This window comes from Hemibagrus wyckioides, linkage group LG06 (genome assembly GCF_019097595.1).
Source record: "Hemibagrus wyckioides isolate EC202008001 linkage group LG06, SWU_Hwy_1.0, whole genome shotgun sequence".
NCBI classification, from domain to species: domain Eukaryota; kingdom Metazoa; phylum Chordata; class Actinopteri; order Siluriformes; family Bagridae; genus Hemibagrus; species Hemibagrus wyckioides.
The window spans coordinates 36531094-36558484 of NC_080715.1; the positions used below are offsets into that span (position 1 = coordinate 36531094).

The window sequence follows — 27391 nt, forward strand, 5'->3', positions numbered from 1 at the left end:
GTGATGGAATGAAAGAAAATGAGTGATTGAAAGCAAGAAAGTGGGAGATGGAGGGAGGGAAAAGTGGTGAAAGCGAGTGATGTATGGAGAGAGAGAAAGCAAGTGATGGAAGAAGAAGAGACAGTAAGCAATGGAAGGAAAGACAGTGAGCGAAAGAGGGAGGGAGAAATCAAGTGATGGAAGGACAGAAAGTGACTAATGGAAAGAGCGAGAAAGGTAATTCTACACCTCTATAGTGCAGCTTTACAGTACACATTCAGCCTGCATAATACAATGGAAACGTCTTTATAAAGCTTTCAGCCCTCTTCCTCATACAGGACGCCAGTGATTGGCTAATCTCCCTGTGATTGACAGGAGAGAGTTCATATGACGTCCCTCCTCCCACTTGGCTATAATTTTTGCAGTCTCTCTCTTTTCTCTCGTGACTCTGCATGCAGCACTGTTTCACATATAACATTGAAAACAATCACACAGTGTTGGTGATATATATATATATATATATATATATATATATATATATATATATATATATATATATATATACAATTTATTCCATATATTTCCTTTATTAATTTTATTTAAATATTTGCATTTATTTAAATAAAAATATATTAAATGTTATTTATTTTAAATATTTTTACATCCAAAATTTAATAAATTTAATAAATGTTTTACATCTAAAAATGAATTCAAATAAACTCCTTATATTTCCTTGATTCTTTTTTTTAATGTATTTGTTTTATTTAAATATTTAAATTTCTTTAAATGTAAAAATATATTTTGAAATGTTATTTATTTTATGTTAAATATTTTAACATTGATTTTTAATTTAATTAAATGTATTTATTTTCTTTTTAAGTAAGAACGAGAAATTGCATTCGCAGGAGGCCTCGTCTCAGCAGCAGCGTGTCCGCGTTAGTATTCTGGCCCTCGGCTCCATCCTTAATACACGCCTGAATATTTCATGAGGTGCAGCTCTTGGAGAATTTTACAGATAGGTGCACTCGTTCACTGGCGAGAGCGAAACACGTGCACAGACTGCTGTCTGTCAGCCGGCAGAGAGAAAATCTCAAATCCTGTTCCAGCGGAATGCCGTTTTTTTAAAACGGATCGCGTCTGATTTACAAATCACGACGCTGTGTTCGTCTCTTCGGTCGTGAGCAAAAATGAACACGCATTTCGAACTGGATGCATAGAGGAGCAACGTAGATCACAACGTTTAAAGTGGGCAGGATTAAACGCTCAAGTTTAAAGTGGGCAGGATTAAACACTCAATGTTAAGTATATTATTACATTATATATTATATTATATTATATTATATTATAGATGTAGTAGTATATTATTTTTAAAGTATTATTTAAGTATTATATATTGGCATTATATATGTTAAGAAATAATAACAATAATTAGTACAATAATAATTAATTAAATTAATAAACAATTAAAAAAATAACAATAATTAATCAGTTAGAAATAACAAATATTTTAGTACGATTTAAGCTTTCTGATTTCTAAAATATTTATTTATTTAATATAAAGGAAAAGTCTATTTAAAAAAAAATGAAAAATATACTGGGTTGTATCATATTACTTTCTTCTTTCTTTCTTTTTAAATGTAACCTTGAGTTATTGTCTGAACTGTGCAACTTTTATATAAATAGACAGAACCCACCCTGTCTTTCTTTTTACACACACACTCATTCTCTTCTAAATCAGCAAGGAAAGCTGTCCTCTGGCATCACTACTCTAATGGCAGAAGCAGGAGAACAAAGCCGTAGGTAAAAGGGAGCATAACGCCGGCCCCGCTGCGATCGATCTGAAATGGTGCTTAATATGTTCCCGGTGAGGCGTTGCTCATTAGCACCGGAGAACGCCGAGCTCACATCCTCCCACTCCTTCCCCGCAAAGATCCGAGGCCTCTTTGACTCCACGAAGCTCTCACGTGGCTGCAGCTGCTGCTTCACCTCCACTAGACACCTGTCTGATATCTGCGTATCTGACCATACTGAAACAGAAACATCCCTCCTGTATAATTATTTCAGAATAATATTAATAGCAAAAAAGATGGAAAAGAAATCTGTCATAGTTGATAACGCTCATGTCAAGGTGTCTGCCACTGATTTGACAGGTAAAAAATAACCATGGGCAGTAGAGTACAATCGATTGGGCTATGATGACACGACAGAGATGTGAGAAGAAAGGAATTTAAAAGATCTCCAAGATTTCTTTCCGCATCTTATCATGAGTTTAAATCTAAAAAGATTTAAAATGATTTTCGATGTTTCCGGCATTAGGGAAGACATCATGCTTTCCTCACATTTTCAAATAGGAGACAATGCGAGATGCTGTAGATGCTTCTATTAGAAATGTCTCTCCATATAGAAACTTCTACTATGTGATTTATTTTCCTTCTAGCTGTTGCTTTTTTCTGAAAGCATCAAAATACAGTTCAGTATTGCTTAACATTACATTTTCAGTGCATCCAACCCTGAACGACCAGCGATTTCAAAGCCACAGGACTAAACACAACATGCTGCTCCAGTCTTTTTGAATCACAATAGCCAATGTCCCCCACGTTGGTTGACTCCTGGTCACCTTTGCCCCCTCAACCCAGCATGACGGAGATGCCCCGCTCGATCCGAGCCAAACAATCAGCCGTGATTGGCTTTGGAAGCTCTCCTGTTTGCTGGGAAACGCCTTTGTGCATCAGTGAGACAATAGAAATCAGACAGTGTCTGGATTCCTGATCACACCTGCTGCCTTTCAGAAAAATAGAAAGTTTTGTGTTTTTCTGCTGTTTGAAGCCAGTGGCTTAAAAAAAAAGAAAAAAAAGAATAATTTTAAAGAGTCAAAAGTTGGAAAACGTGTTCAAAGCGTTAAAATCTTGCCATGCTTTTCCACTTGGTTGCTAGGGGGTTGATATGATATTCCAAGTGGTTGCTAGGGGGTTGCTAGATTCTGCGTGCACCCCATAATAATCACCTTTCTGTAGGTCTGTAGCTCCCATGGGTTTGTCTGAACGACTGTAAGTAACGCACCCCTGTGTCTTCTCTGTGGGGAAAATGTCCACTTTGGATAAATTCTTGCCGAATTTCATGGTAAAAAAAAAATGATTAAAGGTTAAAAACGTCATATAAGATTAAAGCCGTAAAATGTTGGCATCCTACTCCACTTGGTTGTTGGGTGGTTGCTATGATATTCCGATTAGTTTCTAAGGTGTTGTAGGTTCTCCATGTACAACATCCATAAGTTTTAACTATATAACTATAAATAAACGCACCCCTAAGTTTTCAAGCCCACATAAGGAATGGGCTTGTCCTGATTTAATACAGAATTATCATACATGTTGCTATGGTAACAATATTCATGTTATTTGACAACGAAAAACCGTCGATTAGCACGATTCAGTCCACATCTACATGGCATTATAACGATTCCCAGATGTATCAAGGCTTTTTAAAAAAAATAGATATTGTTTACGTTGCTTTTAATCGAGATGAAGATGTAACGCAGAGCAGAAAGGTTAGGCGTCAGTGTGCATTAAAGCCCGGTGCTTTGAGGAAAGCTTTAAACAGCTGTGTATTACCAGAATAAAAGCAGTGCGGGTAAAGCAGCGTGCCCTTTTTGAGGTTTTCTATTTAGAGTCGGTGAATGGGGTGTAAAGACGGCTAATGTGTTTTTGGCCATCGGGGCAACGAAGCTTTCGTGTGTTTGCAGAAAAACATGTTCCCAGGGAATATCCCGAGCGCGGACGAAGCCGCAGTAACGCGTGCTGTCGAAATGTGAGGTCGCGAGCGGTGGGATTAGCCTGTAATGAGCTGTAGCCTCCTCCCCACGGACTGAGAACAATGTCGCCTCTCTTACATGATGGAAAATGCACCGAGAGAGAGATGGCCTCCATTCCATTTTGGAAAGTGGCTTTCTTATTGTGAGAAATAATTGGCCTATTTGAGAACATTATGCCGCGCATTATGGAAATGGACCCGTGGCGTGGCTTCATTCAGAGCGTGCGCGAGACGCGGTGGTGAATAACTGTTAGCGAGGACGTAATGTTTTTTTGAGTGTCTGTAGTCTCAAAAACGTTGAATAGATATGCCTTTTTTCCCATGGATTGCTTCTTCAATTTTATATCGAACGCCAATGTTTAGCGGTCTTTTTTTCCTCCCCCAGTTGCTCTACTCACAAATGAGGGAAGATCACGGTGCAGATCAGAGACTCAGAGCTTCATTAGACCCAGCGGCCTTCGGGCCTGCTTTCCCTCCCCAGGTCACACATTTCAGCTAGCAGAGACTCGTATGCTTCCTGTTGAAGAGATTAGCTCTGTTCCTAATCACCCCTGCTTGCTATTAATGAGCAGATGCATCATACTGATTAATAAAATCTAACCTCTTAAGTCATCTGTAACGCTGTTAAATTATACACTGCTAGCTTTGCCTGGACGAGTGTAAGTCTTTTGAGGCCGCGTGGCCTTTAAGTACCTGGGCAATAATTTAACCATTAAAGGCTATTTATAGTTCATGCACCATGTCGGTTTTAGTTTTCATGTGAATGAATTTGAATTGCGACTGTGCTTTTACTTATAAATATGTGAACGTCTCCGGAGGAAGCATTTTCCCTAGAGGGGTTTTCTTTTTTTCCCCTCTGGTTTGTTTCCTGCCACTCAAAATGCCACTCAGAGAGATGCACAGTATAAGAACCAATCAAGAATGAAAAAAGCAGTATAGTAAGAGAGGAAATGTACACACAACCTCTTTTGCCTTTTTTTTTTTTTTGTACTTGTGAAAATGTTTCATCATGAACACGAGTTACGAATGCTGTAGGAAAAATATAATTTTGTTAAACACATTGCCATCGGTTGGGAAGATTTCACATGACTACTAGTAGCGATTCGATTCTTTGAGAATGGAAGAAGCTACAGAGATGTAGCACGTCCTTAAACGTCCCTCAGCTGCACAATCGGTTCGATATTATAGACCGTGAACAGAATTATCAACAGAAGTACATAGAACCACAACACAGCAGTAGCAAAGGAACAATAAGCAGTGAACCACACCAATCGGGCATAACATTATGACCACCTGTCTAATATTGTGTTGGTCCCCCATTACTGCCAAAACAGCCCTGATCAGTAATGCACTGTGTATTCTGACACCTTTCTATCAGAACCAGCATTAACTTCTTCAGCAATTTGAGCAACAGTAGCTTGTCTGTTGGATCGGATCACACGGGCCAGCCTTTGCTCCACACGTGCATCAATAAGCCTTCGCCACCCACGACCCTGTCGCCGGTTCACCACTGTTCCTTCCTTGGACCACTTTTGATAGATTCTGACCAATGCAGATCGGGAACACCCCACAAGAGCTGCAGTTTTGGAGATGCTCTGATCCAGTCGTCTAGCCATCACAATTTGGCCCTTCATCAAACTCGCTCAAACCCTTACACTTGTCCATTTTTCACTTTACCTCTCACTGCTCATAATGTTATGCCTGATCGGTGTACACAGTAATGATCTCCATTAATTCATTTCATCATGTTTGGAGAAAGAAGAATTTGCGTCTACGATCCTGTATTGAAGCATGGTGGTGGGAGCATCACGATACAGAGCTCTGGACGGTCCTGCAGCATTGCACATCATTGTGAACTCCCGGGATGTATTAAAGGAGAATTTATTTTCATCCACTACAAAATTAGAAAGTTTGGTTAGCATCGTTTTATATTCTCACCATGTGTTTAACCGTGAGGGTTGACTCGCCGACAGCTTCCGTCATATCCTATTAGCTAAATGACAAATCTGTAACCGACAGGAGGTGATGGCAGGAAATGAGGTCGCTGAGAGGCTAACCGTGCTTACTGGTACACTACCCAGTCTCACTTGATTGGAGCTCTCCCCTGCACTTTGTAGAAAGGACGATGATCAGGCGAGTATTCGGTTCTCCTCTGTCCCACTCGTGCTGCATCGCTCAGATCTGATTGCACTCTCAGTAGTAGATAGACCTTGCTGCGGGGAGTTTGGGAAGCAACAGCTGCCTGACTCCAAGCTATTGGCACATCAGACAGCGTCTTTAAGCCTGCTGCAATTCCTCTTCAGGGATTTAAACACTCCACCTGGAATTTAGTATGTATAATGAAAATATTTTTAATCAACTACTTTCATCAGCACGTTTTTTTTTTTTTTGCATCACTTCCAGCGTTATTTAACCGCCTGCTGATTTGCAGTGCACTGGGGATTAGTCTCTAGAGACTGATGCAGCAGCGCTTTAACCTTTTAGGATAAAGTCCTTGAGACTGTATATGTCTGTTTGTTATTCCTTATGTTTAGATGGTTATAACCTAATACACCATTGCTACTGTAGCAGCACACAACCACTGAGCTCCCTGAGGAATAGAGAAAGTACAGCACTATCCAATAAATTTACAGACATTCCAGTCACGGCAAATTTTCCCGTCTCTCTCTTCTTATCTTCAGATGCAAAATTCTCAACTGTATAATTTCTCATAGAACTATTATCCCAATGGTCCCGAGTTTCACCCCCTATTTAACTCAATATTGCGGCTTTGCTGAATAGCGCTATTGCCACATGAGCACGTACGCTTATTTATGCCTCCAGCAGGGACACTGAACGCTCGGGCTCCTTTCCCGAGCAGTAGAACTCATCACGTTCAAAATGCCGACTGTTTCCCTGTGGGCACGCAGTTAGCACACCAACTGATGTAGAAACAATGTCATGTAGTAATACAGTGATCTTAGATCTCTAGCCCCAGGCAGACATTTTGGGTTTTTTTTGGGGTTTTTTATTTTGTTGCACAAAACGCGTAACAGACGGACGAGACTGAGGTTGATCTGTAATCATGGTTAAATTCTGTCGAATTGAGCAACACGAAGTCACGGACATGAGAGAGAAGCAGCAGGACATCATCCTGGCCTTCAGCTTCTGTTTGCTCCATCGATACATTTTCCTCTAATTTTATATCATTATAACTATAGTTTATGCTGCTTTAAAACCTCCGTAGGATACTACTCAAGCATCAGAAATTCAGCTTTTGTTGTGAAGTCATCTTGCCATGCAGTATGTAAATGATTCATAAAACTTTCTTTTTAAATAAGAATAAGATGAGGATCACTCAAAGCATTGTTACCGCTCTCTATTGAGAATGAAGCTGCGTCTCAAATGACTCAAAGTGTATGAATTTTAGAAAGATAGCATTGTCTCCAACGGAACACTAACGCTTTTTGCTAACCGCTTATATAAGCCGTGTAGCAATCGATGACATGATGTCAAACGCATGTAAAACAATGCCACTAGATTTGGTTATTGAGCGCAGTTGTAGCTTAAGTGGTCAAGCCTCTAGGTTGTTGATCATAACGTCAGGATTTTAAGCCACTGGTGGGTCCTTGACCCCTGCTCTAGGGCGCTGCATCATAGAAACCTCCAAACCTGAGATATGTGAAGAAAAGAGTGCTGTAATGTATGTGTGGCAATAATGAAGATGTCTTCTAGGCTTCTTCTTCTATAAAGAGAATGTTCAAAAACAAATCACACAACATGGGCTAATTTAAAAGACCTTTGTAAGATGTCTGGTCCAAAAGAGTGCTGTCGGCCATCTCAGAAAGGTAGCCCCGCCCCTCTCTAGTTACATAAGCAAAGGGTTGAGTGCATGAAGTGTCCAGCATTCCAATATTTTTCAGTTGCATCATCCAGGTACTTGTTGGAATGTACAGCGTAAACACACTACTCACACTATCCATACTACACAGTAGGGTGGAAGATTGGGACGTACCTTGAGATTACTGTTGTATTCTTTTGTTAACAAATCATTTGTGAGAGGGTGAGGATCGCTCGACACTCCTCTTAGTGCCGCATAATAATCTGCTGCGTCAAGCATTATTTCCTGAAAGACTCCACCTCTTGACTTCCTTCACCCAGTGACTGTGCAGATCACGGTCATGAGGTGAAGACATCAGCTGTTAGCGCTCGGCTAATAAAACAAACGCGCAGGTCAAACAAGTAGAACTGCGTTCATTGACCCCGCACATCTGTCTGGTCTCGCTTGCTTGCGTTTTGGTCGTCTGTACTATGGGATTAGACATCGGCGCCTCTTATCGATCTCTGGGTAACTTTGTGGAAGTGTGGAGTGCAGTGTGCTCGCTGTAATAGCAGCAATGAGATTACAGGCCTAAGCTCCACTCCCTCTAAAAGCCCTCTTTTAGAGCAGCTGCTGCAGCTTTTTTTTTTCCCCTCCTCCACCAGATCACAGAGGGACGCTGTGAAAGAAACCCATGTGTGTGATTAGAAGGAAAAAAAAATTGAGAGTGGTTTCATGCCAGATGCTGAGAGAATGTCGAAAACTTTTTTTTTTTCCTTGCCAGTGTTAATACTTGTGTAATATTTCAATTATTATGGAATGATATTGTATTTTTTTAAAAAAAACTAAGCTCCTGGGATGCCATATCATTCAGGAATCCCTAGATTGCAAGCAGATCCGTGATTCTAGCACAGAATCTGGTATATTCATCATGCTGAGAAAAATGATGGAACTTCCTAAGCGTAGGAGGACGCGTACCTTGCGATACCGCTGTCCTTTAGTGGTCATTTTCCAATTCTCACCCACTAGTTAGTGTGAGGTCTTGCATGCTTCCTCTGAATCCATGTACCATGTCTTTCTAAAGAACTGCTCGTGCTCTAACTTGACACATCTATCCACCTTCTTCCACATACCTCAGCTGACCTGCTGCTTGACGGAGCAATTGTCAGGATATGATGTCTCGATTGAAACAGCATCCTGTTGCACCAATCTAGAACCAATGCTGTCCAGATATCAAACATCTGTATGGTATATCATGGTATTTCCGAACTGCAGGATGGATTGTACTGTTTTACGGAGACTAGACCAACACCCTACCCCTGCATTTTTCTTTCTCCCATATCGCCAGAGGAGCAGAAGTAAAGCCAGACTCTTACGAAAAGCAGACCTGGGAGTAGACACGGATTATTCTGGATTATATAATCATGCGAGGGATGCATATGGTCAGTCACTCGAAGCTCTTGCGAGTCTCATAATTCCCCTGAACAAATGGTGGTCTACAAATGATGTGTTACAAGCAACAGAGAACAAAAAAATCTCTCGACAAAAGCTTGCATCTTAAACAGAGCTTTAGTATCACTAGTATAGACCTGATGTAAGCAGTTCTTTTGAAATAACTCGCTGTGGGTTGGTCCGCACATCACTGCGCAGCTGGCACACGTCTACACGATCATCTCAGTCGTTTGTTTTGTATCGGTGTCCTCCTCCAGGGTGAAGCTTTGTGTAATAAAACTTGAGGATTGATGGTTCCCCGTGGATCTTTCCGCTTCGGAATCCGCCCTGCTTGGCATTACGTCCGTAAAGATGACTGATCCAACTTCAATCAGAAAAATTCTCTTCAAATTGGTCAGCCCAACATTTCCAGCCAGCTGGATTTTCTTTATTATACAACTGCCCAATTCAATTTGATTTTATTTGTATAGCACTTTTAACAATGAACATCGTCTCAAAGCAGCTTTACAGAACGTAGGAATCAAAAAAACATAGTGTAAAAAGTCCTAGATGTTAGACAAAATCATCCCTAGTGATCTCTTTTATGATGTTTTAATCAAAGCATAACCTGGTATTTCTTCTCTAAGGTTCATGTTTTGCAGTGAACCCTTTTAGGTCATGCTGCAGTATTTTCTCATTTTATACACAGATCAGGCATAACATCATTACCACTTACCTAATATTGTCAATATTGTTTTGCTGCTAAAACAGCCCTGACCCGTCATGCACTGTGTATTCTGACACCTTTCTATCAGAACCAGCATTAACTTCTTCAGCAGTTTGAGCAACAGTAGCTCGTCTGTTGGATCGGATCACACGGACCAGCCTTTGCTCCCATCATCAATGAGCCTTGGCCGCCCATGACCCTGTCACCGGTTCACCACTGTTCCTTCCTTGGAGCACTTTTGATAGATACTGACCACTGCAGACCAGGAACACCCCACAAGAGCTGCAGTTTTGGAGATGTTCTGATCCAGTGGTCTATCCATCACAATTTGGCCCTGCATCAAACTCGCTCAAATCCTTACGCTTGTCCATTTTTCCTGCTTCTAACACATCAACTTTGAGGACAAAATGTTCACTTGCTGCCTAATATATCCCACCCACTAACAGGTGCCATGATGAGGAGTGTTATTCACTTCATAATGTTATGGATGATTGTGTGTACTCCTGTTTGATAACCTGGTCTTTCTGCTTTGAGGTCCGTGTTTTGCGGTGAACCCTCTGAGGTCATGCTGCAGTATTTTCCCATTTTATACTCCTGTTTGATTCTGAAAAGTGTTATCGACCTGGATATGATTCTGTCCTCAGTCCTCCACTGTGGTCTTTGCTGTTGGTAATATCACCACATTCTTGTATGTATCAGAACGAGCAGTGTTTTCCCTTCACGGTTCTGCCAGTAAAGCTTTAAATATAGAATCTAAGGCTCCGACTAAATGTGACGTTCATCTTCTCACCGGCGTTTCTGATGAATACTCATCGATCAAGACTTTTCAGATTCAGTCAACCGCCAGGAAATTCGAATGATTTTAATTTCAACTAATCAGAGATGAAAACAAGATGAACCAAAAAACCTTTGCAGCGGCTCTATCGATGCTGCAAAAACACGTCTGGGAAGCCGACACCCCAAATAACCAGAAAAGGAACGTCTGTCTGTTCCTCTGTGCTGCCTTTGTGCAGGATAATGAAGCTGCATAAATGTTTTTCTTGGCACAAAAGCAGCAGACTGTTTTAGATCGATGGTGACTTTGCTGACTGAGTAACATCCTGGGTCATTAAATGTAAAGCTTTAATTCTCAAAAATGACATTCTGATTGTAGAAGCAGATAGATAAACAACTCATTTCTTCTTTACTGATCATACGGATGACTTAAACGCAGCTCAACGTAGCTGCGTTATGTTCATTTGAATTTAATTTCATTCAAAATGCTTAACAAAATGGCTACTTGGAATGAATCCCAGCATCTGATGCACTAAATATCGTGACTTTCTCCTCGGTTCAGTAACCGTGCACAGATGATTTATTGAGAGTCGTGAATGTGCAGGCATGTGGAAACTCACACGATGCAACGTCCATTCTTTAGCCTTTTTACCAGTTCACCGGCTTAATGGAAATCGACTCGCGAGACATTTTTAATCAGTATAAACAAACAAATTATTTCATGGCCGTGAGCCTGATATAAAATGAGTCAGGACTACGTTGGCTTTAAGTGTGAGACTTGTGTTTTTCCCTCTGTTGGATAATCTTACACAGAATTGTAGTGGTTGAAGATGACTTTTTTAGCTGCTTATGAACTTGGGGCATCTCTTCATTTCTATGTTGTTCTTTGGAACGTTTCTAATATATTGCGCCAGAAATCGAGAAATGCTTCTGAAAAATTCTTAAAGCTACAGTGTTTACTTTCATATGAACTTCATATGATAACCTTCACTGTGGAGTGGAACATGACAAAAACATGGACAACCAAACAGGAGGAAATTTCTTTTCTTGCATTAAGGCAAGAATTTGATTAACACTACGGACTCCTGTTCATTTGCTGTTCATCTCTTTTATGCTGATTTCGGTTGCTGCGTTTGTGTAAGAAACCGAGAAAATTAAAGTCCAGCGAAGCCCTCCCCTTCTAGCACAAGACGCAGTGCCGTTACAGCCGCTGAGCCGAAATAAAGACGCTGCATGCGAAGATGCAAAGAAAGCTTCGACTTAGCTAGCTGACTAGCTTGCCACACTTAATGGCATTAGCTTTCGTTTTTTAACCTAGCCAATTAGGTTTCCAGGCAACCAAAACATGGAGCACAAGGGAGGTTCAGCTTGTCCACTGGCCTGGCTAATGACGTTAAAAATAATTCAATTAACCTTAAAGCTATTTTCATTTCAAATCTCAGCGTGAGAAATGTCCAATTATTTTTATGTAGAGTCTAGCAGACAGGCGGAGAAACAAGAGCCTCGCGTTCATTTGCATCTCTCAGTTTTGAAGCAGCTCTTTTTACCCCCACATCAGGTTGATAAGAGTTTGTTATAAAGCTGGCAGTGTTTACGTGTGACCTTTTGGCCTGGTCCGCCTTCTGATTGTAATGGTTTGACAAAGTGCAGTAATGAGTCTAATTGCTGCCTTAATTACTGTGAGTGGTCCAGGATGTGTTAATTATACTATTTATCTTTCGGTGAGTGAGCTGGAAGATGGAATAGAGCTTCTGGTGGTTGTCTTGGCGTTTTTCAGAATTGGAAGTTGGCTTTAAACGTCAACGACAGGCATCTCTCTCTCTCTCTCTCTCTCTCTCTCTCTCTCTCTCTCTCGCTGTAAAGTAAACCAAACCGGCCAATAATCCAACCCCAATCTCAACTCATGGTATACATCTGAGATGGTGTAATAACTCGTGTCTTGTCTAGTAGCAAATAATTCAGCCACATGTCATTTTTTCTTCATCTTCAGCACCAGAGGCACCATCTTTCTGGATTGTCTCTCCATCTGTCCGTTCAAGAGTCTCCAAAGCACGAGCACGACAGGTCCAGATCTTAAAACGTGACGTCAGTAGAGCCTTAACAAGACCTAAGAGGAAAGTCCTGATACTTTGAGCCATATGTTTTCTTCAGGTTGACGTAAAAGAGCCGTTGTCTTACCACTGATTTTTTTTTTTTTTCATTAGCTTTCAAGATAATAAAAAATCACTTACGGTCTACAGAGATGGAGATTCGGCCGAAAGAAGAAAAAAAAAACACCCTTGCATTTGACGTCATTATAGCGCACATCTTGGTGTTAATGGAGCATAGTAACACACACCTCTTATAAGTTGTGAGTTCAAACCTAAACCTCCATCAGCTGAAATTGTTTCTCGTTGTGGCACCAGCATCCATACCACAAGCAACAGAATGCATCACCTGGAATTGTTAAGCTGTCTGTGTGTGTGTGTGAGAGAGAGAGCGCGAGAGAGGGAGTGAGTTTGAGAGATGGAGACATACTTTAAATTGAAGTTTTGCGTGCTTCTGTTATTAAAATTGAGTGCAGCATTTCGGGAGGTCTCAGAGGCGACGGGAAAAGAAAACAGCGCTGACTCACTCATGAGCAGTGGATTGCTCTGATTAAGGCGATCGCTTATATTTTCCCGCTTTTGTCCGTCACTAGACGCAAGAGCTCGGGTGCTTATACGATAGAGATGTACCGAGCTGAACTTCAGTCTTTATTATGATCCAGGTAATTACTGGTGTAATAGGATTAAATTTCCATTAATCACACGAAACAGATGCCAGAACCGTGCCTGTGTAATTAATTAGCAAATGTAAATGTACGTAATGGTAACAATCTGACTCTGGGTTGCTCTGGGAATTGTCCATGGTCCTGAAGGAGCCGTGCTACAGACAAAATCTAAAGTGAAACATCGGTATATCGGGACAAATTGTGAGTTATATCTTGTGATACCTTAATTCGTTCCAAAATACAGTCCACTTACATGAAATGTTGATTCTATTTAAGACGATTGATTGGTCAATTCTGAGTGGTCAATCATCGATCTCCTTTTCATAACCAGACCACACGAACACACAACCTGTTTAATGTAAGACGTTCTTTCAAGGGCTTGTCACACTTTGCTTAATCCTGGTTTATCATCGTTCAAAACCCTGCATTTAACACAGGATCGTGAGTTTAGAAGCACTGCTTTTTACCCCGGGGTTATGAAGCACTACCCTGAATTATTGTTAGCGACGCCTTTAAGCCTCCGTTGCTGTGTAAAAGGTATACAGTCTGTAACCATGTAGCGATACTGTTAGATGCTTAGCAACAGACAATCCTGTAATCAAACCGCACATACCTCGTATCACGTGCTTTGTACAGTCACAGAAACCCACGTGTTGTGTAAACAGTGGTTGCAGCATATGTTCGGGACAAACCGGATCACGTTCGGAGTATTTTAAGGAAATGTCTGAGAAGCTGGACATCAGTGAACGCGTGGTCAATTACATGACAAACTTCAAAATCAGAAGAACAGAAGAATTCCCCCCAATTTTAGTCCCAATTCTTAAAGATTACTGAGTGTCAAGCCAGTGTTTCTCACTGACGTGAAAGCATGAAGGAAGCCGTTATTTATCCAATCATGGTTGCAAATATGCACAGAAGAAGAAGGTTAACCCAAGGTTTAGGAATGTATAGCGTCCAACGTCATGAATAACCAGGATTCATTTTAAAGTATGAACAGAGAGAAATTGTGAGAAAGTGTGAAATATCTTGTTCCCTCTGAAATGAATGCTTCCTTTAGTTTTTTTAAATTTTATTATTATTATTATTCCTCCACACATCACCCTGACTCTTTATATATGTATATTTTGCCTTGTTTTTTATCCCCACAATATTACAAACCACACCTCAAGTTCCTTGAATTTAACTTTTTCTGCTTAGGACTTTAAAATTGTGGAGCCCTTGGCTCTTTGTCTTTTCTGAACCACAGGACTAGAACAGATATATATTTGGATTAAAATCCATCATTGACTGGTTCATACTGTAATATCACACTGTACCCTGTGTCTCATGATTGGACACAGCTCTGCCTGTGCTCACGGTCCCAAGAGTGTTGTTTTTCCTTTCAGTAAGTTTACTGTAGTTTTATATCTCTTTAGTCTTCAGCGATTTGTAAAATAATGACGTTATATTTCAACAAAGCACAGATAAAAGTCAGGAGTCGTGTGTCAGGTTTATTGGCCCAGCTCTGGCCTGTTGCCATCACAACCGAACCCACATTGTACTCTCGCTCAGGCTGTTTGTCTTTATTTAAATGTTTATGGGTTTATGAAGTCTAGCTCACAGAGAGAAAAAGGGAAGCAGTGTATCGACACGTTCCTCTTTCCTCTTTCTTTCATTTAAAAGTCTGTGAGCTCTAGGGATTTTGAGAAATTTGATCAATTAAAACCTATAGGTTTTGCAGCGCTGAACACTGCAATGCACACCGATAGTGATGGAGACTTTTGTACGCAGAGCATTATCACCTCCAGCTTGTTTTATAAACACGGTGACGCCATGAAACTGTAATATTTTCATATAAAACCTTTTCAAATCCAGACAGCCATAAATTCAGGTGTGTAGTTTACTTAGCATCTCTTCAATGCCCTGCAGGTATATGATGCTGATCGATGGAAGAAACGAGGTGTATATGATCGACAGGGACAACTCCGTCTTCCACGTCTCCAACCTGGAGTTCCCGTACAGGAAGGACATGAGGACTCACCTCTCCAACACACTGCTGGATGGGGTGAGTGTGCAGCCCTGTGAGATTCAGTCCTTTTAGGAGGTTTTTTTTTTTTCGTGATCATAGTGGTCATAAATGCTTTTGCCTATTGAAGTACTTCAAAAGCTGCCTGAATTGGCGAAATTACACACAGGACTCTTTGGAATATCTGAAAAATTGCAAGCTTCTCAGAATATCTTTCAGTTTGTGTTAATTTCCATAATCTTGACAGGACTGAAAAGCTTTCGAATCCTTTCATAAAACTTTTTAGTTGAATGGATGTGTATGTGTTGTGTATCTGTATAGTTAAGTGCCTACACATGCTTTTGTTTGTCGCATCACTAGGCATTGCAACACACTCAGAGAAATCACTGTCTGCCCTCTTCCTCATACATCTGTGATTGGACTGAGTTGCTGTGATTGACAGTGGGAGAGAGAGTACGAGTATTAAGTCCCTCCAGCCCAGGCAGCGCAGCCAGTTGTGCTCTCTTAACTGCATATGTTTTTGATTAAAAAATTTGTGATCTAATCAGAAATCTGACTCAGTTCGCTGGCAAGGCTGGATTATGGGTGGCTTCGATTCACATGAAATTTGTGGAGTGCTTCAGACATCCCAGTTAAATGGCTCAGATGTGAGGTCACATGCTCCACATTAGATGAGAAAGCAGGCCATTTTGATGTAATCAGAGGTCTTTTTAAATATAGACATCCTTCCTTTCCAGTGTATGAGCTATGCTTGAATATTCCCCTTAGCACTAATGGAGCTCATTTTACCGGTATTAAGCAGTCCAAATAACAGCTTGTGTGAGCCAAAGATGTTCTGGAAGACCCAGAGCCCAGCTGCTGCTTTTGCTGACCCACACTATGTGCGTAATGGCTTCCTGCTGCCACTGGTTCGAAGTCACCAGACTTGCATTTTTCAGTGCATAATTTCCTGACATAGGCTCACTCATCTTATAACCAAGCTCTCAGCTCTTTGCAACAACTGCATCAAAGCCTGCGATTCAATGACATGATCAAACTGTCTTTTGTCTTGCATTTTCCAGGTTTATTTTTATTTTTTTTTATCACAGCTTTGTTTTGGGTGGGTTTCTTCCTTCAGTCTGAAGGTTGAAATGCTATTGAACTCAGTCCAGGTTTGGTGATTGACTTGGCAAGTCTCAGAATTTCCACATTTCTCTCCGATGAAGCTCTGTGCCGAGTTGGCAGTATGCTTTGGATCATTGTTTCGCTGCATGAAAAGGTTTCGCCCGGTTCATTTGGATGCATTTCTCTGTAAACTGGCAGACAGAATTGTTCTGTAAACTTCTGTTGCCATCATGAGCTAAATCATAAACGAAAAGATTTACGACTCTGTTCCGAAGCAGTCATGCAAGCCCATGATGCTACCACCACCATGTTTCACAGATGAGCTTGGCTTTGGTCTTTCCATCACCTTTGGCTTTGGAGGTTCAGCTTGGTTCCAGAACTTTTGTAGCTCCTCTATGTATTTTCAGTGATCTTCGGATTCTTACTGCCGTGGAGTGGACTGCATCTCCAATACCTTTGGTTAACTTTCCCACTTTTCTCAGCTTCCAAATTGGCTTGCTTTTCTCCCTTAGACAGCTCTCTGATCTTCATGTTGGTTTATCCTTTTCAACAACCAAGTCAGTCTTCCCAGGAGAACCTGAAGTAGACAGTAAGAGTTATTTGTGGTTTAAACAATCAGTCTGACGGGACACATCTGGGTAACAAGAAACACCTGTCAGTCACGTGTTCCAATATTTTTGGTCACCGAAGGAAAACCGGCAACAAAAAAACCCCAAGGGAATTGGCTTTGGGGCTCCAATACTTTTGGAGGGGATTGTGCATCTTTTGTTTGTTTATTTATTTATTTGTGTTTGATCAGTTCCTGTCCCTCGCTGTTTTTCTCAGACTGCTTTTCTGCCCCGAAGCTGTGTACCACAGCAAAATTATTCATTGCAGAAATATTTGCTTTATTATTTTTTTTTAGTTATTTTTCCAAACAGCTTTGAGTTACAGAAGCAATAGAAACTGATTTGGTGCACTTGATCCAACAGTATTTCATGTGTTTCAGTTCTTGCCCTCCAGACAGAGAAACTTGCTTCCTGTCTATAGTAACAAGTGTCCTACTGCGAAGGCAGGGAAATAATTGTGACAATCACAACGGAGAACTTGACACTTCACACTGTATGCCACGTTAAGCTGTGGTTCGTTGAACCGTTTTGAAAAGCGATATCCTCAATTTGAGTAGTCTCCTACCTTATCTCTCACTCTTTGTCTCTCGATCTCTCCTTTTCAAACACACACACTTGCTCTTTTTCTCACCTCTCTCTCCATCTTCTGAGTCTTTTTTCTATACTCAAATAAAAGAGAATGCCCTAAGATGTGCATAGAATCATAAGCTGTCCCCCCCCCCCACACACACACACACACACTTTTATTGTTTCTCACATTTCCGTTTCTCTTTCTGTCTCTCCAACAGGAGATGATCGTTGACAAAGTGAACGGCCAGCCAATCCCACGCTATCTCATCTACGACATCATCAAAATAACCGTGAGTATCTCTCAAAGGACACGCTTCTTCCTTCGCCAGGAGGAATACCAAAAACCTCTGTTTGTTGAGATTTAGAGGCTTTGTTCTGTTTGCCGGCGGATTTGGTTGTAAAAACGCGCCTGTCCCTCGGTTCTTCTGCCGCCGAACGATTAAGTAGCCTAATGTGTGAGCTAAACAAGTCTAGGTTTATCTGGATTACATTGGCATCAGTGGTTGAGATGGGAATCAGTTGTTCAATTTGATTTTCTTTCACAATACAGTCATAATATTTGGTGCCGTTAGTCATTTGTCACCTTTTACCAACTAGCTAGCTGAGGTCAGTTGCACAGACACCAGTTGATTGGCTAGTTTCACTGTGATTGCCATTGAAAAACATGCACTCGAATGGCTTCATTAGTATTAAAAGATTTTCTGTTGTTTTTTTTTCTTTTTTTAATTGTTTTTACTTCTTATCAATAAATGCTGTCCAATGGATCCAGACAATATTTTCTCCAACTCTGGATGGATGTCCAGAATTGGCCTGCTCAGGGTCCTGACCTCAACCCGATAGAACAACCTTGGGATGAATTAGGAATGCAGGTTGTGAGCCAGGCCTTCTCTTCCAACATCAGTGCCTGATCTCACAAATGTGCTTCTAGAGGAATGGTCAAAAATTCCCATAAACACACTCCTAATCCTTGTGGAAAGCCTTCCCTGAAGAATTGAAGCTGTTATAACTGCAAAGGGCGGGACAACTCCAAAGAGTTCCTTCGGGCCAAGCCCCCTGAAAAACAACACCTGGATTCAATGATTTGGGGTGTATTACATGATAGTGTTTACATGCTCTTGTCCAAGTCTGTTGAATTCATTTTGTTTACAAAGAGCAGGTCAGTATCTCTTCAGTTAAGATATATTACGACCTGGTTTGTCTACACTACCAGACCAGGCTCTGTGCAGGAAACACTCGAGATCTTCCTCTCCAGCCTTGCGTCTTCATAGAGCTCGCTTTGTGGACCAGAAGCATTGTCGTGCTGGAACAGGGTTGGTTCCAGTGAATAGATTAATAAGCCACACCAAAGAAATGCAAGATATTGAGCAGTGGTCTGTATTGTGTAGCTCCTGGCTTTCTAAAATGTGTGTTAACATTTGAGGCCTTTTTCTCAGAAAGTTCTTCGACAAAACATTTTCGCACATCTCATGAGCCGTGAAATCTCAAGGGTAGCCTAGAGGACTTCCATATTCCTAAGACTGAATAATGAATACATCTTACTGTTTTTAAAAACACAATAAATATTTTAAGATCACTGCAGTGATTGTAGATATAGTGACCTTCTGAGACAAGTACTGACCATGGGCATAAACATCTCATGAGCTGTGCTACACCCCAACACAATAACCCCTTATTCGGTCGCCTTACAATTCCCACACCTCAGCCAGGGCGAGAGATAATGTGCAGTTTCCTCTGAGACACATGAAACCAAACAACCACATCTTTTCAATCTGCTGCTCGTGCACACTGGAAGAAAAGCGCCATCCACCGTCTTCCACATACACAAACTCGATGGGTCACGGTTGTATCTGACATGAGAGAGAGACACTATGTCATCTTTCCCATATAGAGAACACAGACCATTTTGCCGCTTAGGCTCCCGGCCACAGATGAACACATCTTCTGCTAAATCCTCCAGGTACCTTTTTTTTTTTTTTTTTTTTAGGGTTTATTAGCCTATCCTGTCCTGCTGGAGCACCATATGTCCTCATGTTGTCTGTACCTCCTCATATGAGCGCATAGAGGCATTAATTTTTTCCCTCCAACTTCCTTACTTAGTTTTCACACTTCAGAACCAGTGAATAAGACATTTCCTGAAATATTTGAAGAATCTGCACACATTTAGTGCTTAATCATTGTGGTCACCCTAACTTCTTGCCATTTTTTTTGAGCGTAAAAGGTCTTTTTCAAAATATTTATTTATTTATTTATTTATTTTTAAAAACTCGGGGACGCAGCTGAACATCGGACTATAAATCGTCTCTCTGTGGCATGTTTATTGAATCCTTTTCATTTTTCATCCAAGGTTAGCATGAATTGCATGTCACGCCAGCCGGTTGACATTCTCCAGTCGAGGAAAGCGAGCGAATAAATACAGCGCGCTGACGGCGTATTAAACGCAGCCTTGACTGCTGATTGCTGTATTGTTCTCTAGCACGTATGCCTTTAGAATCCTGTATCCAGGCACATCGAACGAACGCCGTGTTCAGTCTGCAAATCTACCGCTTTTTTTCCCCCTTTATATAAACATCGCAGTGTTTTAATCCACAAGCGTTGGCACTGTACACCATTGTGAGATTTTTGATCTTTCATCATGGACACAGGAACTTTTACACTCTATTAACCTCGAAAGAAAGTTCGGCTTAGAAGATTTCTGGACCTCAGACATAATCGCTATGTGTTTTTTTGACAGCTTAGAAGCAAAATGGTGTCATTAAAGAATTTCAGGTTCAGTCGGAGGTCGTTTTAATCGCAAGGAACACATCAAATTGTCCTCTCATGGAATAATTATCCTCGCTCCTTTGTTATCGCTCCTGATCCTGGCAAATATCCTAAGCACACTATTCTACTCATTCCACCTTTTTTTTTTATTCCAAAAGAGTAATGATGCGAATTAAATTAGCAGTATTGTTAGTAACGAATCATTTCGCAAGGAGCCATTTACCTGCATAAATATTTGCAGCGGTTTCTTACAGGAAGATCTCTGAGTCTCGTTACAGCACCAGAGAGCCTCCTAGACCCTGTGAGCAACCCGTCTTTCTCATCCGTCGCTATCTTTCTCTTTGTCCATCCGTCTCTCAGACACACGGAGCCTCAAATGTCAGTGTCTCGGCGTGGCGCTCGTATCGGTCGCTGTGCTTGCCACATATCGATCACTTCCCCTTTATTATGGCCTTTTGTTGCCTTTGCATCAGGCTGCGACTCAGACAGTAGCCCCCTAGGTAGGAACAGTGATTTTTTTTATTATATATTTTTATTTTTATATATTCATCAAAATATCACAGAGCGCCGCTTCCTCAGGGAGCCAGTATTGCTCGTCTAATATCGGGTAAATGTTTACCCGGACACACAGTGCTCTTGAAACAGGTGGAGTGTGAAATTGTAAAAGTATAAGAACAGATAGGAATTTTTTTCTATCGAGGACTTTTTTTGCATCGAGGAGTTAATCAATTGAAAAACTGATTTATTTCATATTTTATTGCGAACAGTGCTAAGGAAGGCTTTCCAGTAGTACAGAAAATCCAACTATCCACATAATTCTGTTAAAGCAGTAAGAACATGACCTTCTCACAGTATAGCCGGCTTTCTCTAGGGTTTCATTTTGTTTCTATGCTGTTATCAGGCTCTCAGTTCCAACCTGCAGCAAAATAGGGTTTTTTTTTTTTGTTTGTTTGTTTTTGTTTTGACCCGTCTGCCATTCGAGCAGAAATTCCCCATGATCCGCACAGATTACGGATAATACTAGCAGGCTAGCCGGCGAAAACGACTCTTAGGAGCAAAGACACGTGAGGTGATTGTACAACCGACGCAGCTTGCTAAGCTCACGGGCAATGTAGCTAGCTAGCATCAGAATGGCTGTCATTACAAGTAAAAGGACATCCGTTAAAAGAGGATCAGAGGATACATCCCCATATCTGTATTAATTGAGTGTATGCTGACGACAAATCAATCATTCATCTACATCACTCATGCATTTCACTCTTATATTATTTGATTTCAAGACCAAGCACAACAAATATTAACAGTACAAAGTTGGCTCTTGTTAATGTTGTTTACAGATACTGTTGTATCATGCCAAAAAGACGGCTTAATTAGAGAATGTGAAGACATGAGCATGTAATTCTTGCCCAAACTGTTTCGGCACACATACTGGAAGCACAAGATTGTACCCTTTTGTATGATTTCCCTTAACTGGAGTTGAATCCAAACCTGTTCCAGCATGACAAATTTGGGCTGATACGTCCCAGTCTAGGGTTGGGAGGCACAGTGTGAGAAACGGCACAGGGTTATATATTTGAGATGGACAGACGGGAATACGATGCCCCAGAGATAGTATTAACGACACACACAACAACAACACAGCAGTGAAATAAGGTGGATATATTATAATGTTGTAGGATATACAGCACAGTGAAGCGGGGAAGACTTCAGGGTGGACCAAGGTCAAAATAACAAACAGAAACACTCTGGAAAGACCGTTACCTTCCCTAACGTCCCTTACCAAGAAAAACAGAGACAAAAACCCAAACATCTCAACAAAAATGGTAGTCACACCCCTATTACCAGATATATGTACAGTATAGCAATATTTACAACCACAGGCAAAGACTAAATACAATTTAGACAGCCAAAACCGAAAAAGGGAATATATCGGACTCGGAGACGAGGCAAGCAAGGATCGAAACCAGACTGACGGAAGCAAAACACAACCCAGAACATCACACAACAACAAATGAGCATGGAAGCTGCTAGTACTGGCTTCCATCCCAGCTTTATACGGTTGCCATTACTGATTTGTGGTGGAAGTAGCTGGAACATCAGGAATAAGCACAACAGGCAGGACAGGACAGACAAAACAATGTGTATCTCACAGGTTATACCAGCGCCCATAGAGACATGGCTTGCTAAGGTTGGAGTGGAAGAACTCGACCTTCTGCCCTGACCTCAACCCACAGGAAACTCCTTTGGCACAAACTGAAACACAGAGGTCTTCTTGCCTGATGTCACAGCCTGACCTGACCACTTCTCCTGCGTTTGAATGAACACGAGCTAGAAATGTTGTGTAACTGCAGTCGGTAAAATGTGTCGATTCACATAATGACTCAAATGGAACTGTTTTTATCACCTTGAAGTTTATAAGTTGGATAAACTGCATTTGTATAATGCTGTGCTGAGATAGGTAGTGCAAATCTCACGAGAGTTCATTATAGAAGGCACTCTTGATTATTCATGCAAACTCGGCTACCAAACAATTTAATGCCCTAGTGGGTAAAATCAGGCAGGTCAGACTAGCAAAAACACTGCTGATTAGCAACTAGCCCTGCATCTAAATAACGCATTAATGTCGTTTCAGATCAAGACTGATCGCCTCGGGTTTAAGCTGTAAAGGCAGTCCTGTCTGTACATATGCATTTCGAACCGTTTAAACCGTTACGTGACTCTTAAAAGAAGACCAGACGCCGGGTCAGTTCTGGTTTTCGCCGTTAATTAATATGTCTTGTTTTCAAGGGTAATTAACATTAAACTGCAATTTATTTTCTCGCTTGAACAGAACTAGGTCCTGGAAAAGGGCTCTCTTGTTCTTGTCCGCGAGACTTAATGAAGTTATTAAATATGTCTGCGTAACAGATGGAGCCTGACAAGTCAATCATTAAATTGCATTTCTAGACTCCAAGAGCCTGAATGTTGGGAAGAAAGTGTTCATTTGTTTGTTTGGCCTGTGGCTGTGTCTCCATGCTGCAGCAAAATGTCAGTGTGCATTTGGGATTATTATTATTTTTTTTTTATTTTCGGTTCGGAGAAGCAACAGCAGTGTGGTGATGGCATCAGAAAGGTTTGACAGAGCTCGCTTATTCCAGGATTGCAGAATTTAGTGTCATGCTCCTTGTTGAGATAAGATATACGCGCAGAACCGTCACATTTCCTTTCTTTAACATTTCATCATTTGGGATCGGATGAGGACTCTAACAGGATCAGTTATCCTGAGGCACACACGTTCTGAGCTACCTTTACCCCAGATGCATTGTTTCTCGAAACCTAAACGCTTGTATGTTGTAAGTGTATGTAATATTGAGGGTCCACAACGTGGTCATCTAGCATACAGTCCAGGAGCATCATTTTGAGCTGCTTTAGATAAATTTATTCGATACAGCAAATGAATTCCCTTATATATCTTTAACCAGGGTTTATAGGTTTTGGGTACATCTCAGAATACCTGTACCCCAAACCATCGGGCATTGGAAAAGGTCTTTGCATGGTCAGCATGACGCACTCGCATTTCTTATCCACTCAGTAATCATTATCCACATCATCTTATCACAGATAATCTTCACATTGTCTTCACTTAAATCTGTTGGATTCTGATTAGTTGCTTTAATATGAGATCTTTGCAGCCGTGGAGTACTTTCCCCATAAAAACCACACACCTGCCAACTGGTGTCATTCAGTGTCCTTTCTTCTGCTTCTCCTTTACTGAAAATGTTCACACAGCAAGCATGGGGCAGCAGCATTACTGCCCCTTTGGTCCTCTGTTAGCGCTAGTTAATTTTTTTTTGCCTCGCGACCGGATTTGTGAACGAGGACTCGATAAAGATTTACACAGCTGCCTTTATGTACGAGCGTCCTGCTGCGGTTTACTTTAGAGCCAGAGATGCCAGGTTTCCACTGCACTAACGTGTCCTTTTCACTAAGACACACATCTATGAGGGTGGCTATTAATTATTTAGCATCAGCAGCATAAAGGCTCCAAGTAAACAGCTGCCTAAGTGCAACGCATTCATTTAAAAAGTGGACAGAAGGCCAAGCGAAATATTTCCTGTAACAACTAGACTAAAGCTTTGTGTTGCTAAATTCTAAACTTGTTATTTCTGTTAAATTCTACGATTACACTACACTGTTTGTTATTTTCTGTTTAAAATGCTGTCTCACACACCTCCTTGCACCCTTCAGTGTGTTTATGACACTTTAATTTGCGAGTGTTTACTTAGTACGAAGGTTGGTGTGTGTGTGTGAAGACTTGAGAAGAAATTAGCTGTGCCAGCTTCTTGTGTAACACCGCGCACTGCATCATTTCATTTTCATTCATTCAAACAAGCTTTTCTTGTACAATGCTGTATTTCCATATTGATCAACACCTTCCTAGATTAGCATGTGTTTACCCTTTGCGTTTAATCCAATTAACCAGCGACGAAAACTCATTACATTCTTCGTGATTTAGATTCTAGTGGCGGTTAATTGCTGTCTTTATTAGATCTTCTTAAAGCTCAGAGGTTGCCGGTCGCTTCAAGCAGGGATTATAACTGAAAGCCGTCTGAAGTGCGCGATATTTTACAAATCGTCATTGTTGGATTCATTCCAGGATCATGTCTGTACATGTGTTTTGATTAGTACAAGGTTTCTGTTGCTGATGTTTGTAATACTGTTTGGGACGATACTAAGGTCCTGGAGCTACAGTTTATTAGGATTAAACATTTGATCTAATCAGGATATTATAAGGTACATAAATAATAACTATTAGTTCCTCAAGAGCTCTTGGTTGCTGTTGGAGAAAGGACATTATCACCATTTACATTATTTACTGTTCAATGTCACCCAGATGAGGATAAGGTTCCCTTCTGAGCCTGGTTCCTCTAAAGGTTTCTTCCTCAAATCCCTCAGCGTTTTTCCTCACCACCGTCACCTCAGGCTTCTCATTTAGGGATAAATATTAAAGATAAATAATTTTTTTCTATGTTTCTATACTTCGGTAAAGCTGCTTTGAGACAGTGTCCGTTGTTAAAAGCGCTATACAAATGAATTGAATTGAATAAATGCTCATAGGCATGAGTCAAGAACATCAGTACATATTAGGATCAAACATCAGATTGGAAGACAAAGTGATCTCGGTGACCGTGACCGTGATATATAGTGCCAGAGAGGCTGGTTTGAGTCTTTCAGAAACTATTGATCTCCAGGGATTTTCACAGATAACTGTCTGTAGACTCATAGACATCTGAGAAAACACAGCAACAACAAACACCCAGGAAGCAGTAGTTCTGAGAGTGGAGACACCTTGTTAAAATTGTTGGAACTAACTGGAAGAATACCGTAACTCCTATACATCCGTTAATAACAGGAAAGCATCTCTAAACACACACAATGTTACCTAGATTTAGAATGTTCTAGGTTCCTAATAATTTGGACCTTGAGTGTATGGTAGATGAGCACTATAACAGGTCTTGGGATGTTTCAGTTAAACAGTGGCTTTAATGGAAATAACTTGATTATGCACTCCCTGTGTGATTTTACTACAATTTTAGGAACATCAAGATCATGTGAGATATTCATACAGCTTACAGGTATTAAATCTGCCTAAACCCGTGTTTTTATTAAATACTATACAATCTTTACCATTCACTAATGATGTTTTTACTCGTTTGGAGCGTTTGTTTCGGAACCTGGTGCATTTTCTCCCTCAGTTCGGTTCATATAGATGTATATAAACCTTCTCAGATCCCCGCCAAGATAACCGGGCCCAGACCACCTCACTCGAGCGAATGAATCTCCAGCCTTTCACTTAAAATGGCTGTTCTCTAAACCAGATACATTTAAATGATGAAACCTCGATTCCATCAAATTTATAAATCATTCTACACTGAAAAAGAAAGCCACAATAAGCTCGTGGAGATCCTTGACTGTCCGTCCATGAGCAGAACCCAGGAAGATAAAGAGGCGTGCTCTGACCAATGGAGAGGACAGTTTACTCACATGCGACTTGAATGAACACATTTTGATACGCTTTATAATTATATTGCATTATAATGCAGCTCTCTCATTTTGGAAGCTCTTGAAGTCGTAATGAAATTGTGCCCAAACGTTTATTTCTGTGGTAAATTAGGCTTCATTTTAGAAATTTGCCGCATGGAGAAATATTAAACATCACCAGCACAGTACAAAAGGTGCATTTAATTTATACACGTTCAGTGCATGTTCATTTTTGGAAGGTAAAGAACTACAACTACTCCCATTACGTCAGTGTAACAGGAAGTTTTTTATAGTTACTTTTCAAGACCCAGTTTGAAAAATTACAGAAAAGAGAAGAAAAATGTGCTTCACGCACTACATTTGTATTCAGCTGCAGCAGTGTCTGAGACAGTGAAGACAGATGAGCATCCCTGGCCCAGTTTATCAGGCATCTTTAATTTTAAATACAGTGAGATGCAAATTATCAAAGGTTTTATTCATCTCAGCACCCAACATGTACAAGCTAGCTACATCTTTATACTTTTGTATATTTCTTTTTCCTACTGCCTCAAAATGGGACTCAGTCTTGGCCTGTTGACTGTTCTAGCTTGCTAGTGAACTCCACGCGAGAGGTGGCTTAAGATCGAGCCGTCATCTCCAGCACACATACACGATCAATACGGAGCGTGCAGCCACCAGGGAGGTTGATCATGTGCTTAGCATGCCATCGATAGCTTTGTCCTTTTCTTTGCCATGGACCCCCCCCCCCCTTTCCTGAGGTGGGAGGCCATTTCCAATCAACTTTCTTTTATCGTTTTAATATTTCGCACGTTAAATAGCCGTATAGCGCATTGCTCCTTTTTAAGATTATGATCCCAAACGATTCTTTTACCGCCGTAGAGCCGCAATCATCACACGAGCAAGATCAATATAAAAGCCCGCAGCTGCCTGGGAAGCTGATCATGTGCTTAGCGGGATATTGATCGGTTAGCCCTCGTTGGCTAATTTGGTGCCAGCTTGTCTCTTCAGTATCATCATAGAGGTAAATGATTGTCTCCAAAATTTTTTGCTTTCA

General features: G+C 40.8%; 1 protein-coding gene across 2 annotated transcripts in view; it reads left to right on the forward strand.

Annotated features, from left to right (window-relative positions):
* The window catches only part of rngtt (RNA guanylyltransferase and 5'-phosphatase), a 104818-nt gene that overhangs the window by 20466 nt on the left and 56961 nt on the right, over positions 1-27391 (forward strand). For both annotated transcript variants that reach the window (XM_058392658.1, XM_058392657.1), the window contains 2 exons: positions 15178-15313; positions 17775-17846. In XM_058392658.1, coding sequence (XP_058248641.1) covers positions 15178-15313; positions 17775-17846 — 208 coding nt within the window. The remainder of the gene's footprint in view (positions 1-15177; positions 15314-17774; positions 17847-27391) is intronic.